Source organism: Anas platyrhynchos, chromosome 3, assembly GCF_047663525.1.
Source record: "Anas platyrhynchos isolate ZD024472 breed Pekin duck chromosome 3, IASCAAS_PekinDuck_T2T, whole genome shotgun sequence".
In the NCBI taxonomy this organism is placed as follows: domain Eukaryota; kingdom Metazoa; phylum Chordata; class Aves; order Anseriformes; family Anatidae; genus Anas; species Anas platyrhynchos.
The window spans coordinates 64067860-64084687 of record NC_092589.1 but is presented as its reverse complement, the minus strand read 5'-3'; the positions used below and the strand labels follow the sequence as shown (position 1 = coordinate 64084687).

Below are 16828 nucleotides of genomic sequence, written 5' to 3'. Positions count from 1 at the left end.
ACTTTTCTACTGATTTTCCAATTGGCAGTTAAATTATTCTTCTCCAGGTTGAGTTTATTTTGCCCATGAATGTAACTGGTGAGTGTCCTTATCTTGACCCATTAACTTTTTCTTCTTATTTCCCCACCCTTACCGGCTGAGGAAGGGCAGTAAGAGATCAGCTGGCAGTCAGATTCACAAATTTAGAGATTACTTTCAGTCCCACTATTCCCATTATTAACATTTATAGCACCAACCTTTTGAGATTGAGCATAATATCCTGATTCATTTTGGTGGAATTACTTCATTCTTCATTGTCAATACTTAAGCTGATCATCTTTAGTTAAGCTTGTCTATCTGAACATCATTAAATATGAAATGGAAAAAGTGTTCTTGCTTTTAGGTAAGACGAAGAAAATAACTGCAGTCCAACACTGTTTTTTTTGTTGTTTTTTTTTTTTCTTTTAGTGGTCTGTTTAGACACCACCATCTCTCTCCTTAGCTTGGTTGCTCTTTGAGGGTCCCCATGTAGATTGTTTTCATTTAATTCCGTTAATGGTCTTTTCTGCGTGCTAATAAAACTTCTGTCCAGTAAGATCTGATTTTGAGTCAGGGCAGTATCTGAAAAATGACAGATCTGTCCTTCCATCTTTTACTCATGATGAGTGAAGTTAGAAATGCATATTTTCATAAAGATGCTGACCAAAAAGGAAGCATCCTGTCATCAAAAGTGTGAAATATCCACACCTAAAATAACAGCAGCCAGGTATAGTAAGTACATCCAGTGCCATATTACTATAAGGTAAGGAATTTCTTTCTAAAAAGTCTCCATAAAACTGAAAAAGTACGGAATGTGTTGGCATTCATAGGCAAAGCAAATTGAAGAGGTCTGTTATAGCTAGTAAGGTCAAGTTCATCTTCTAGAAAGGTTCAAAATTTACAGTGTTGAATTAGATGAGTAATGTGAATATGCAAAAGATCTTTTTTTTTCATTGCTGTGTGTGGATTCTTACTCTATATTAATCTTGTACATACATTATGATCATGTTAGATAAATTTTTAGATAACTAGACTTTGTGAATTTATTCTCATCTAAGGGTTGTACTACTTTTTAGATGCCTCTGATATTTTCAGAAGATTAAAATAGAGTGTACATAGGACAATGTTACCACATAGTTTTCATGCTTAATTTGTGCAATATATTCTGTAGCCACAGGAAAATAAATATCTGACATTTTGTAAGAAGAATTTGTAAAGAGAATAGGATGCTTTAGTTGAAATATGTGACTGTCACTTAAATCCACATAGCACCTTCTGTAAGAGTATTTGCAAAATATCCACATCATTTAGTAGGAAATCAACAGGCCTGAGAACATTTAATCTCAGCAGAAGTTTTCTCTACCTGTGTGAATTAAAATTCATGTTATATTAATCACACTCTCTGTGTTAACATACCTCATGGAATTAACATACCTCATAGAATTATAGTGTTTTTTTGATGAATACTTCAATTGAGACTTGGTGTATAACTTCCTTTGAGGTTATGTCAGTATAAGAATGATGTTCATTCTTTCAGCATGCTTAACCAGTGGGCAGTATATTTGCCATTTTTCTGGACACTTATTAATTCATTCAAAGAAAATTGCCTCCACCATTCTTTCTTTACACTAAGGGTAACTCGTAACTCACAAAAATAAGGGTGTCTCTCTCTCTCTCTCTCTCTTTTTTTTTTTTCTCCAATAGAACACAGTACATAAATTAAATTATTCAAAAAGTTGCTTTGTAAATGGAAGGTACTGCACTTGTAAACTGGCAAGAAGTGGCAACTTGTTTTGTCTTCTTGTAAAATAATGTAATTTTTCTGATCAGGGTAATTTAGGGATAACAGACATTTGTTATGTTTTTTCTTCTTGAAGGAAATAATAACATAACTAAAGTAATGTTAAAAATAATTCACATGAATGTGAAAAGTTCAGAGAGCTAGATTATTCTTACAATGACTAAAGGATTTATTTATTTTTTTTTGTCAGCTCTTATTAAGGCAAATTGAAGTTGAAAGAATAAATTCTCTTCTGGAGGTCTCATAAAGCTATGCCATCTCTTCTTTCTCATACTTAGGCATCAATTCACTTGTACACTGTCTTTCTATTCTCTCCAGTCTTATTAGCTTGATTGCTCACCCTCCCTCCAGACTTTTAAGAATAAATATAGTTTTCTTCATAGATGTTAAATAAGAAATATAAATACTTTCAACTTTTAGAAAAAAAAAAATGCCTGCAAAGATTTTCAGAGAGGACCTTTTCCTTAAGATTTTTTTTAAAACAAACATTTTTTCTTAGATTTTTAAATAACACCATTTTGTTGTTTCCACAAATGAGCGCATATCAATATTTGTTTTCTCTGCGTGTATATGCGTTATATATAGTATATGTGTATAGAAAGCATTGTGTCAATGCAATGTTAGTATATATGAATGCATTGCCTCAGGATAGAATCATCTGTGGATTACCATGATGGTGATAACAAGTGTACAATTACTTTGTTGAATGAAATAAATAATGAATGACAGATTTTAACTACACTGAATATTTTTTCAATTTTGTTTTAAAGCCCGTTTATTAATGAAGTACTGTCTTCACTGTTCAAAGAAATATTTGCTCCAGGAGTAAGACAGCATTAAAACTCACAGTTTTTGTGTAATATAAAAATATTACACAAATATATTTAGTTATTAATATATATATTATATAAATTAATATATATTAATTATTAATTTATATATAATATAAATATATAACTATATTTAGTTATTAATAACTAGCATGCGTTAAGATTTCATAGACATGAAATAGTTGGAAAGGACCTTAAAGACCATCCAGTTCCAACCCCCCTGCCATGGGCAGGGACACCTCCCACCAGACCAGGTTGCCCAAAGCCCCATCCAGCCTGGCCTTGAACACTTCCAGCGATGGGACATCCACAGCTTCTCTGGGCAACCTGTGCCAGGGCCTCACCACCCTCTGAGTGAATAATTTCTTCCTTATATCCCATCTAAACCTACCCATTTCTAGTTTACAGCCATTACTCCTTTTCCTGCCACCACTGTTCCTGACAGAGTCCCTCCCCAGCTTTCCTGTAGACCCCCTTTAAGTACTAGAAGGTCACTGTAAGTTCTCTCCAGAGCCTTCTCTTATCCAGGATGAAAAAACCCAGCCCCTTGATCATCTTCATGGCCCTCCTCTCAAATCATTCTATTTCTTTCATGTCCTTCTTGTGCTGGGGTCCCAGAACTGAACACAGTGCTCCTGGTGGGGTCTCACAGGACCAGAGCAGAGGGGGAGAATCACCTCCCTCGGCCTGCTGGCCATGCTTCTTTTGACATAACCCAGGATACTTTTGGCTTTCTGGGCTGCACACACACCTTGCTGGCTCATGTTGAGCTTCTTATCAACCAACATCCCCAGGTCCTTCTCCTCAGGAAGGCCACTCTCAATCCATTTTGCACCCAGCCTGTATTTGTCCTTGGGATTGCTCAAGCCCAGGTGTAGGACCTTACACTTGGCCTCATTGAACTTCATGAGGTTCACACAGGTCCAACTCTCAAGCCTGTCCAGGTTCAACTATCATGAGACACAAATTTCTTGCTCTAAAAGGAAACATAGATATTTTTCAAATATTTCAAATGATAGTTTGTCTTGAATAAGCTTAGTGGAAGAAAGCCTAAAAAACTAACAAGCCAGGAAACTGGCAATGAATTTAATCATGAGAAAGCTTTGGCTCCAGAGGCAAAGTAATTCAAAACATGGTTTATTCTGACTGAAAATAGAACATAGGAAAAATCATAGGAGTTCTGATTCACTACTTTGTTTTCCCCTGCCTCGAAAAATTAAATCAAAATACATGGAGGTGTTTTATTTTTTTTTCTTTTTTTTCTTTTATGATTAGGGTCAGTGAATTATAGTGCACAGAGACATGTTTATCCAGATCTATATCTTTGTTTAATACTCAACTGTTTATTTTTACTGCTTTTATTTTGATTTGTGATCCTTAGAGGTCTCCATGATATGCAGTGAAATTCTAAATTTATTGTTGTGTTTATTATATCAAATGATAAGCCACCTCTGAAGAGCAGAGAATTGGGTTTTGCATATCCCCACATCTTTGTTAGAAAAGAAAGAATTTTCTTCAAAATACTGACATATTTACTTGCCATTTCATTCAAAATCTCCCACTTTAAAAGTTAAAAACACTGACAGTTATTAAAAATAGTATATGTCTTCTGTCAGAATAATTTTGCAAAACATATACTGCAGTTGCACAACTCATGCTTGAAACATTATGATATGTTTCAATTTCCTAAAGTACCCAAAGTGCTAGTTATGTCATACATTGCTTTGATTATTTGTGCAGCCATCATTGTGGTAAAATATTGTCCTTGTAATGTTGCAAAACAGTTAGGTAGAAGAAGGTAGGAAATTTACCTTTGGTAAGTAAACTGGCTAGAAATTAAGGGGGTTTTGATTTTCTGTTGTGGTCAAGTTTAGAATAACATTCCTGAGCTATATTCCTTAGTGCTTCAGAAACACAGAAAGATAAGAAAGCTTAAGACCAAGAATACTTAGAGTCTAGCAGCGAATTGTACTAACAAAGTAGTATTTAACTATTTCTTGTTGCTATTTACGTAATTTAATCTTTTTCAGTAGCAAGTTAACATTTGGGGAAGCATTCATGGGTTTGGATTTTAAGATTATCATTCAGTGGAAAGTCTTCAACCACATATTGGATGCAAATATTGACTGCACCTAAATGCAACAGCAAGACTAAGGAAATATTTTTACTGAGGACAGCTTTTAATTTGGACTTGAACAATTGCTCTTGTTTTATACTCCTGCATTTTTGTTTTTAATAATCCTTGCATGCTGGGATTTTGTTGCCATAGAAATATGAGCTTTCTTTGGTTTTGCAAAATTATGCAAATTCTTGTTCTTGTTAAAATATTCATGAAGGAGTACAGCCAGAGATGGGAGGGTAAGGGTCGGTCCTTGTGTCTCAATGGAATTGAGCACTGACATAAATGTTCTTGTTAGTTTTTCATTTTAGTATTACAGGAAGGCATTTATTGATGTGTCTACTGTAATTACGGTTTGTCCCTTTGGAAGCAAAGACCATGAAACTGGGATATGAACATTTAATCAGTAAAATTAAGAATTACTTTCAGTTATGAGGCTGTTGACAGCTACAAGACCAGCAGTAAACAGTTTTTATTTAGAAACATTTGATGAGGATATGTTATTTAGAAACATGTCTCAGAGTTGATCAAATTGTAAACTTGATTTCGTTATCACTAGTCTGAAACATCTACACATTAAAAGAATAAGCAGGAATTTTGTCCATACCTATATCTTTAAACTGCTGTGCCCCTGCTAAATTAGTGCTTGTGAAGATTAGAGTAGCTGTTGTAAAACTGTAGTAAGCAGCTGGTGTGTGGTTTAGTTTTGTGTTTGTTTGTTTGGTTTTATTTATTTATTTATTTATTTATTCTCTGCAGCTTAACTGTATTCATATTCAGACAGGGCAAAATGTTTTCAGTTTTAATTAAGTAGTCTACATTTTAAAAAAATAGCCCTTTGCGATTGGTGTCTGGGATATTACACTGCAATGTCACAGCTTCAGGCATATTTTTGCCGAACTGGGAGACTTCCAAAGACTGAGTATTGCCACCACAGTAATAGCACGGGCAGTAAACGTGCAAGAATTATAGTTACCACATCACTACTAGAAGGATATATACCTTACTGTATATTTTTGAATCCTCAATCTAGTTATAGCAGCTTGGGGAATAGTGATTGGAAAGTATCAATCATTGAAGGATGTTTAGAATTTGGTCATTTGTGAAGCAAAGGAGGGAGAAAGTAAGCAACTGTACTAAGTTTATATACCGTGATTGCTATGGTTAAGTAACCATAGCAAAATAACCATATATTCCAGATTTTGTGATGGCACTGTCACCTGACTTAGGGAAGCTCACAAGAGCTCTCAGCATTCCTGCCCTGATGGCTGTTTTAAATCCAAATCTATTTATTTATCCAAATTTATTTATTTTTTTAAGTCTCACTCCCTGTACCCATGAACTCATGCAGAACAAAGAGTAGCATGGAATCCTGGCAAAAGGGATTTTGGACTTCAGGAATGGTTGGCCAGGCTGTTCTGTTTCCCTTCTCCAGGGACAGGAAATGACATCTGGGAATGATGGTAGAGATTTGAGAATTCATAGGTCAAATGCCTACATTCATTAGCACATTTCAGGAAACAGTATATAATCTGATAGTACAATTTTTTAAACCAGTCCATCATTTATGGTTCCATCATTTTTTTCAGTACTAATTTCAGAAAGAGCAACTATTCAGCATAAGTAGAAGTGGCACCTTAGGGCTCACAGGAGAGCTGCCATCCTGCAGTCTTCCTTAGTCTTTCTTAGGAACTGTGATTTATTTGATTTTTCCTTTCATAGTTGCATGATATCACTGAATGTTTTGATATTCTGTACTAAACAAAATGAATTGTTTAATGTTATTTAGATGTCTATTTTTTCTTTTATTCTAAATAATACAGTCTAGTTCATCTAATGAGTAAGGGACCCAGAGTTATTACATGGTAATGCTACTAATCTCAGTAAAAGTGAGACTGGGCTGAGTTTATAGGAACAACTTAGAAAAAACACAAATAAGAGGCTTCTTATTGAATTCCTTAATATTTTCCACTGAAACTATTATTATTACTACTATTAGTAGTATTACTATTATTACTATCATTATAGCTGATACATTGAATTAAATAATTGTGTGTGGTTTTAATTGAGCTACTTTGCATGTGGCAAACTGTTCCAACTATGAAGGGCCTAGAAATATGCATGAGATTGTTATTCTCAGGATGGCAAAAGTCATCAACCACTTTACAAAAAATGTGCAATGCTCATTCTAGAGCAAGAAGCAAAGTGCAAGAGGACCAAAAAATCAGAAAGCTTTAGATTTTCTGATTATACTTGATATATTAGTATTCTAGCAAAAATAAGGGATGATTGAGGAGATACTTATTGTAATGTACTGCATTTTCCTTTTGATGTTCTTTATCTGTGTATGTTTCAGTTGTTTTTGAATGTGAATGCATGGTATTTGATAGAGTACAGGGACTTGATCAGACACGGTATATAGAAAGAATTTGCTATAGCTGATACTGGTATGTTCTAGAAAGGATCAGAACTGCTCATATATTGATATAAAATATACTGAAGGGACTTGGTCAAGGTACATATGAAATACGATTTGGCAGAGTTTGGTTTCTACCTGTCTGTCATCAGTTGTACTTCCTCTGTGGATAGATGTTATTTGACTCTTAATCAGCAAACATTCAATTAGGTGAAAAAAGAAAAAAACAAAACAAAACACATATTCGATGATCCTTCTATTTTCATTGCTGGGAAACTTTACAATAGAATCATAGAATCATTAAGGTTAGAAAAGACCTTAAAGATCATCTAGTCCAAACATTACCCTACCACCAATATCACCCACTAAACCATGTCCCTAAGAACCACATCCAACCTTTCCTTAAACACCCCCAGGGACTCCACCACTTCCCTGGGCAACCCATTCCAATGCCTGACTAATACTCAGATTTACTGTGAATGGTAGAACTTCCTCCAGACCCCCTGCTCCTGCGTGGGCTCCTCTCCACGGACTGCAGCTCCGGCCCGGGGCCTGGTCCTGCAGGGGCTCTCCATGGGCCGCAGCCTTCTCCAGGCCACATCCACCTACTCCACCGGGGGCTCCTCCACGGGCTACAGAGTGGAGATCTGCTCCATGTGGGACCCCTGGGCTGCAGGGGGACAGCCTGCTCCACCAGGGGCCTCTCCACAAGCCGCAGAGGAACTGCTGCTCCATCACCTGGAGGACCTCCTGCCCTCCTTTTGCACTGACCTTCAGTGCAAAACAGTCTTCAAGGCTGTTTCTCACTCCTTACTCTCATAGCTGCTGTTGTGAAGCAGTTTTTTTCCTTTCTTAAATCTGCTTTCACAGAGGCCCAACCAATGTTGTTCACTGGCTCGGCTCTGGCCAGCAGCAGGTCCCTTTGGAGCCTGCTGAAACTGGCCCTTATGGGGCAGCTTCTGGATTCTTCTCACAGAGGTCACACCTGCAGCCCTTTGCTACCAAAACCTTGACATGCAAACCCACTACACGCTCCTAGCTTCAAGAAGACCATAAAGACCTGGGGAACTATAGACCAATTAGCCTTACCTCAATCCCTGGGAAGGTGAGGAAGCAGCTAATTCTGGAAACCATTTCCATACACATGTAGGAAAAGGAAATCATCAGGAGTAGTCAGAAATGATTCACCAAGGGAAAGTCATGCCTGACCAACTTGATAAGTTTCTATAATAAAATCACCAATCTGATGGATAGGGGGGAGCAGTGAATATTGTCTTCCTGGACTTTGGTAAGGCTTTTGTCATTGTCCCCTGTAGGATCTTCACAGAGAAGCTGTTGAGATATGAGATAGGTGACCAGACCATGAGGTGGATCCAAAACTGGCTGAACGGCTGGACCCAGAGGGTACTGATCAGTAAAGAAAGATCATTTACTTGGAGGCCTGTAACAAGTGAAGTTACCCCTGGGGTTAGTCTTGTTTAACTTAATTAACAAGGTGGATGATAGGATAGAGTGCACCCTCAATAAATACATGGATGACATGAAACTGGGGGGAGTGGCTGGATCAACAGAGGGCCAGGCAGACAACCAGAAGGACCTTAAGAGGCTGGAGAGGTGGGCTGACAAAAGCCTCATGAAATTCAACAAGGAAGATGTGCAAAGTCCTGCACCTGGGGAAGAACAGCCTCAGTCACCAGTACACATAGCGAGCCACCCAGCTGGAAAGCAGCTCTGCAGAGAAGGACTTAGGAGTCCTGGTGGACTGCAAATTGAATCATCAATGTGTCCTTGCTGCTAAGAAAGCTAATGGCATTCTTGGCTGCATTATGCAGAGTATCACCAGCAGGGCAAGGGATGTGATCCTTCACCCTTAACTTGGCATTGGTGAAACCAAACCTAGAGTACTGTGTCCAGTTCTGGGTCCCTCATTGCAGGAGAGATCTAGGCATACTGAAAAAAGTCCAATGGAAGGCTACAGAGATGATTAAGAGACTGAAGCACCTATCCTATGAGAGGGAGCTGAGAGAGTTGGGCCTGTTCATCCTGGAGAAGAGGCTTAGGGGGGATCTAACCAATGTGTGTAGATACCTGAAGGGATGATGCAATGAAGACAGAGCCATGCTCTTTTCAGTGGTACCCAGTGCCAGGACAAGAGGCAATGGGCACAAACTGGATAGAACAGAGAAGGTACTGTCTCAACATCAGGAAGCACTTCTTTACTGTGTGGGTAATGTGCACGGGCAAAGGTTGCCCTGAGAAGCTGTGGAGTCTGTTCCTCGGGGATCTTCAAAAGCTGCCTGGCTGTGGTCCTGGGCACCCTGCTCTGGGTGGCCCTGACTGAGCAAGAGTGTTGGACCCAGTGACCTCCAGAGGTCCCTTCCAACCTTAACCATCCTGTGATTCTTTGACAAACAAATGAAATAGAAAAATAAAAATAAAAATAAGAGGCTGTATCATAACATTTTTGATAGGATTCCAGAAGAGAATAAGTTGAAAATCTTCTTATTATAGAGTGTGGCTTATCAGTTATCATTAGTCTGTTTCAAGAAATTGGATGTGGCAGTGAATGGCTTGAAATGCTTGGTTTCCCCTTTGAATGGTTCAGTGTGGTAGAAAAACACTTATGGAAAGCCACTGAACCAAGCAATATAGCAGTCGGGCTACTTTATGTAAGCTTATTCCTTCCTTGTTCCATTAATTTCTCTAAGGCAGTATTCTGAATAAATGAATTTAACTAGAATGTAGCATCAATTTATACAATTTATATAGAAGAATTTTTAGTATACTTAAGCAATGAAACTGTATGATTTTGGACTAGCTGTCATATTTCATGCAGTAGGTATTGCAGTAACTCCCCAGAGAGAACTGGGGGAAAGAGACCATTCTTTCAGTGGAAAAAATCACCATGAAAAAAAAAAAAAGTTTTTTGTTTGTTTCTTTGTTTTTCAAGCTAGCCAGAACTGTACTGTCATTCAAATGGAACATGATTATTCTGCTCCCTTTTTATCTGAAATATTACTAAAGGCTCAGAATATTTCTGATGGCTCAGAAGAGCCTTTATATCCTATCTAAATTCAAGTCTGTCTAAGAGGGGAGAGTCTATTTAATCTCTAATTGGATCTTGAGTAGAACTAAAACATGCAATCTTTACTGAGAGCTATTACTAAATGAATAAAAGTTTGATGTTTTCTTGGTGATGATTCCATTGGAGTTCCTTTCTAGTCACTGCCTTCCCTCACTCTACAACCAGCATGAAAACCAGATCAACAAAACCCAATTAAAAATCATAAATTTACAGCCAAGACTTGTTCCTAAAGAAGATGGTAATCCAGATGAGAGATGGATTTACAATGGAATATTCCCTTAAACATAAGTGAATTAAGTTAGGAAAAGCAGCCTTTTGACCATTCCCTGCTGCAGTTAGTGGGCTGCTTAGAAGAACACGTATACACTTAGAGCCATCTGTTAAGATGGTAAATTGTTAGTTCACCACATTGTCAAATCATATCACAACTACCCAGGTGCCAATCAATTTTGGACTAAATTGGCTACAAAAAATAAACCGGGAGCAATCTTATTTCCTTCATGTTTGATGTTTGGGTGGCAAATATCTCTATATTTGCTGAAATCTGTGTCATAAAATAAATGCGTACCTAGAGAGTTTGTGAAGATGAAAGAGTGCAAAGAGTCCTTCAACATTTTATTGCTGCTGTATAGCATGGAAATCCAAGAAGGCTAGCAGGGAATGTTAAACTGCATATAATATGATTTCATTACCTTCAGGCACTGCATCTAGTGGTAGATATTGCCACCAGGAATATCATAGAGCCACAGAAAACCTGAGCATCTGTGTAGTTTCTCATAACCAGGACAGCAAGCAGAAGAACATTCATTGGTACATCAGAAAACATTTTTTTTGTCTGTTTTGAGTAGATTTTCTAGAATAAAAAAGTATCACTTCTTAGAACCATGATTTACTATCAGCAGCTTGTCATGAGACTCCTTGGTTTTGTATTCAGTGGTATGTGCTTTAGCATTCTCCTCCTGAAATGTTCTGCCCGATTTTGTGATTTTTTTTTTTTTCTTTTTATGGTAACACTTCTTCACTTGGTATAGTCCTAATGTATACCTAGACAATAATGTAATAGTAAGCAGAGTTTGTGTTTCCAAAAGCATGTCACCTTTCTATAGCTGTATTACAACTATAAAAATATAATGGTCTAATAAAAATATTAACTCTTTATGCAATGCTTGTCTCTCTGATAGGAAGTGTCAATGACTGTATTTCTGATGGGAACATTAACAGCAAAAGATTGTCCAACTTCTTGATATTTGTTAGTGTCTTTTATTTCATTCATTTCTAAAGTCTGGTGTTATGTGAATACTGGTCTAAATCTAGTTTAATGCAGTAATTTACTTTTGGTTTTGAAGGCTTCACATTCCCTTGGATTAGGCCAGAGATCAAAGTCTCTCTGAGCTAAATACAAATTTAACTACTAAGCATATGAGGAAGGTACATGCATGTTATTTCAATAATACCCTTACTGTGTAATAATGTATTCATCTCTGAAATGTATTTTATGTCTTTACATTATTTTTTAACTATAAATATGAACTGAGATGATTTTAAAGTCCTCCATTGGTGTTTCACTGGATGTAAAAAGTTTCTGATATTTTGAATGTAACGTTCATGGTCTGATTGCCTCAATGGTGTCCTAGAATGCATCTCCTCTAGTGTCAGTGGCAAGTTCTGCAGACTGTTTGAAGATGGAATTGTAATAGTTTCCTACTTAAAAACTGGGTATAATTCCAGAGGAGTACCTATCTGTGGGGAAGTGCAGCTGTGTTTCTTCCTGTCAGGAATCTGAGGCAAATGCTATCTAATAGACATCCTTAAATAGTATGTTTACTAGGGATTAGCATAAAGTATTTAGAGGAGAAAAAATATATATATTCTCAAAACAACAGGCACTGCAGACTAGCAGTGATGATTCTTTCAGTCTCTTTGAGATGTACAACCGGTAGGGATTTTAAGAGGTTGTGTTCTTTTAGATATTTAATTCCATACTTATATTGTGGAATACATGTATTTTTTCCTTCTTCGCTTTCTGAGGGAAACCCATTTTTTATTTCAGTCCTTGCTTTCTCTAAACTATTGTCTATTTGTTTTCTAGCAGTTTTTGCTCAGTGTTTATATTGTTGACTGTTTTCCGTCTGCATTTATTATAAACCACAGTCTCCTCTCCTCTCCCCAACCCTCCCTTTTCCTCTCCTCGACTTAGCAAATCCCTGAGTTGTATTTTTCATTTACTAAGGTGAGGGTTATGTAGTTGGGAAAAAGTAGATCTGTCCTGGTACATATTCTTGTAGGTTTCCTGAAACCAGACTACATTTCTTTTCCCTGTATTTTTCACTTTCTTGAATTCTTGTAGTTAGTCTGAACTTGAAACAGAAGTGATAAAATTCTGCAAAAACGTATTCTTTTGAAATGTTTGTCTAACATTGAAAGTAATTCCAAATACTTCTTGCAGTATTTCAAATAATTTTTCTACCATCCTCTTAGAGATATAAACCAGTTTTTATGCCTTGACCACAGGCAAACCAAAAAATGCTGTAAAAGTTGTGTCTAAGGAGTGACATTCTGAAGGCAGAATGTAGCTGCTTAGTCCTAACGGGTTTGGATATTATGCAAATAAACATCCCAGCTTTGGATTATGAATTAGAGTGAATTTTCTGATTTTAAGCTGTTTTTACAGCCTTGGATGCAGTTCATGGATTTCTCTGCCTTTATGTAAAATTCAAAATTAGTTGATTTCAATTCCTTAAATAGTGGGACATTTATTTTTTTTTCTCCTTAAGTTAGGAATATCACAGTATAACACATTACTAAGTTGATGACTTTCACTGCTTTCTGTTACTGTGTGCCAGCCATCTAGTATGATGAACAAGAGACAGCACAGTATGTCCTTGGGAATAATCAGATCATTCTCTTCACAGAAGCCTTGTGAGTTTGCTTTGTGGTCAGCACTATGCCCTGGAAGGGCAGAAGGATCCCTGTGATTTTAATAGTCTCTGAGAAGAGGCTGACATTGCACTGAAGTATGAGACAGATGCTTTAAAAAGCAAAACATAGTTCTTGTAACCTCTGATTTACTTACACTGTTTCCAAACAATAAACAAAAAAGTCTGGTTTTGTACTGAACACTGTCATTCCAGTCTGCAGTTTTTTGATTTACATCCTAAAATTGATTTACATTTTTCAATTTTTTTGTGGCAAAGCTATAGTGTCAATGCCCTGGCTTCGTGTGCTAAAGGAGCATAGGAATAAATACATTGGTATGACTTGAAATACTCTGGTTAATGGCCTCTTGCTCTGAAATCTGAATCAAACTGAAAGGAAGGACTGGAACATTATTTTTAAGTAAATTTATCTGACTCCATGAGGGAAAATTCTCACTTTCTTTTAGGTTGCAGCTCATTCTAAGAAAAACATCACCCGTCTCTTTCCTTTTTTTGGTAGTTTACCCCATCAAAATATTGAAGTTATTGAATCTTTTAAAGGTTGCTCAGGTTGCTGATGTAGCACCTCAGCCTAAATGAGAACCATATAGCTGAAGTGCACTGAAAAACTAATGTCAGTATCAAGTGGAAATTTACATAGATTTCAGGGCTCTTTCTGATTACTTTGTTAGTCTCTGTGTCTAGGGAATTTAGAGCCTTCAGTAGGCACAGAAGAAAACTGACTGAGCATGATTTCTAGACACTTGAACAAGAAGGGAATGGTCCTTAGGACTGTAATCCCCAGGTATCTGCATATAGTTTTGCAACACTAAATGTCTATTTTCTGGAAATGCTGTCACCGGAGGAAATTTCCCCTGAATGGTTAAGACCTTTTAAAATTTACTTAATTGCATTTTTCCTTTTTTTTTTTTTTTTTTTTTTTTTTTTCTCCACAGGTGACAGCTGCTGGAGGACTTCTGAAATTTACAGTCTCCTATGACTTCACAAAACAAGAAGACAGAGCTCAATTGATGGTCCAATCTGATGTCATCATAGAGGTAAAGTGATTATATTTTCAGCCACCAAAAATAAAAAATAAATAAATAAAAATAGTTTTTTTTTTTTAAGTAAGAAAATTGCCCTTCTTTGTGGTTGGCTGAGTTAGTCCTTTCCTATTTTTTCAGCACACCTGATATGTGCTGCTCAGGATTGTATGCATTTGCATTGACTTTCTACTTTATCGGGCAAGCCCATTTCGGTTTATGAAAGATTAATATTATTGCCAATATTTATTATTCTTTTAAAATATATTATTTCATAAATCCTGTACCCCAACTGGCTGCAGTAATAAGAGATTTTTTTCTAACTTTTTTTTGTATGTAAATCTCTTATGGCTCTGTCTAGGGACGTGACTTGAAAATCAGCACTCCAAAAGAGGGGATTCACCTGCAGCCTTCTGAAGTGCACACTGAAGAAATTGTGCTGAAACCAGAATCCTTCCTTGTGCATGGCACTGATGTGCCAGTCAGCAGGAGGGAGTTCATGACTATCCTTGCAAACATAAAGAGGATCCTCATAAGAGCCACATACAGCTATGGGATGAATGCCATCTACAGGTAAATGTGGGAAACGTGTCAATTTGTTACAGGCAACTTCTCAAAATACTAGTTTCCTCTCTTCAGAGAACCAAGTTGATGTAATTTAAACAGCCTTTAATTTATTATCATGAAATTAATAACATTTATTTACATGTTCAAGCAGATAGTATTTTTTTTTCATTTTGGATAGGGAGGAGGCAAGGAGGCAACAGGAAGAGTAAGCCTTGCAAGAGAATGAAATCAGATGGACTGTTAAAACATAAATGACAGACAGTTCCATAAATATGATTATTTTGTGAAAAATGTAATTCCCATATATATGGTAAATTAGGTAATGCAGTTATGACATGTTCAGTTAAGAAATGATATATTGTTTATGTTTTGTTTTCCCTATTTAATGAACATACAGTGCCACATTAACGGTGAACCGGAGAATATTCCAAGTCTCTAAACTGATAAAACAGCTAGAGGGGAGTTTTTTCCTTTTTAACGAGTACCGCACACAGAACTGGCTAATCCCAGAGTCTTTCCTTTGGTTTATGTCAGATTGCTGCTTGGACTGCTTAGAGCCATTTCATATGAACTCTTCTGAGCCTTTTGATAAAATGAAAGATGTTATATGAGATGACACAGTTCTATCTTAGTGGCTGCAGCATGGTTATAAAGCTCATATTACATTTAAAATTCTCACAAGTGCACAAGCAAATTCTCCAGATAGACTAAAAGACAGCCTCTGTCATGATACTGTGTAATTTCACTCTTGTCTATACATTAATAGCTAAGTGGTATAAATAATGGTTGAATGGTTGTGGGTGTTTTTTTTTGTTGGTGGTGGTGGTAGTGGGTTTTTATTTATTTATTTATTATGTGCAACAAAATTGATTACATAATGGCTTTCTACTCACAAGTCATGAAACCTGAAATGTTCTCTAATATAGACATCACTTGATTCAGTGGTGTGATCCAGTTTGGAGGGAGCTCGTAGTGCTTTAGTGATTATTTGTTGAAAGTATACATACCATTTTTGCTACTGTGAAATTTCTTAAGCAATCCAACAATCATTTGTATACTTAGGTAATTAAAATACTTCCTAAATTGAAAGACAGTTTTTCTTAACAGCACACAGTTTTCTGATTTGAACTTTGACAGTATATATTTTTTTCACTGCAAAAAGGATACGTTTCTTTGAATCTCTTTCTCTTTCTATGGTTTATTGTGGTGCATTACATCTCTGTAAATAAATTTGTGAATCATGGGTATCTTTAATTTGAGCCAAACTGATTCCTAATTTGCTCATTTGGTCATCAGCCCAAACTTTTGCAATCCCTTGTATCCGTATCACAGAACTTTCCCACTGTGTAACCTTCCAAAAGCATGTCTTGGAAATATTCTTCATACGATGAGCTCCAGGACTTACATATAATTTATGTTTTGCAGGTTAGTGGCCACCATCTTCTAGATGTAGTGACATTACAGTTAGGAGTGCTGGTCCCTTAAAGACAATGATTTAAAAAGGGGCTGGAGAAAGTACTGAAGTAATTTTGAGGAGTACCTTGCTGATTATAGGTGGTTTTACATTACCGATAATCTCTAGCAGTCCCCAGTCCCTTTTTTTTTTTTTTTTTTTTTTTTATCAGAGAAGAATGCAATGGTAACTGTATTACATTGATTACCATCAGTATAACCAGAAGATTCTGAAAACAGTGTGCTCTCAAGTGAAAAGATTTTTTTATTGATTGCTGTCAGGGTGTGCTCATTGCAGTGAAGTGGGACAAAAGATAGGGCATGAAATTCTAGTCACAATGAAATGAACTGGATTTTTCATCTTTGATTTCACTGAAGGAATCCAGTCAGGGTGGGATTTATTGGGTGGAGTTAAATCTTCTCATAACAGTGCATGCTCTAAGTCACATAATGTAGCAGTAACATCACCCACTGTCATCCAGCCCAATTTATGATTTGTTTTTGTAGGCATATTGCTGATCTTCAGGGTATGTCCCAGCACTGATTTCTTTATTGTTCGTTTGATTTTAACTCATGCTAAAA

General features: G+C 36.7%; 1 protein-coding gene across 9 annotated transcripts in view; it reads left to right on the top strand.

Moving 5' to 3' along the window:
* The window catches only part of LAMA2 (laminin subunit alpha 2), a 401748-nt gene that overhangs the window by 211730 nt on the left and 173190 nt on the right, over positions 1-16828 (top strand). For all 9 annotated transcript variants that reach the window (XM_072036025.1, XM_072036022.1, XM_072036019.1 and 6 more), the window contains 2 exons: positions 14141-14242; positions 14589-14800. In XM_072036025.1, coding sequence (XP_071892126.1) covers positions 14141-14242; positions 14589-14800 — 314 coding nt within the window. The remainder of the gene's footprint in view (positions 1-14140; positions 14243-14588; positions 14801-16828) is intronic.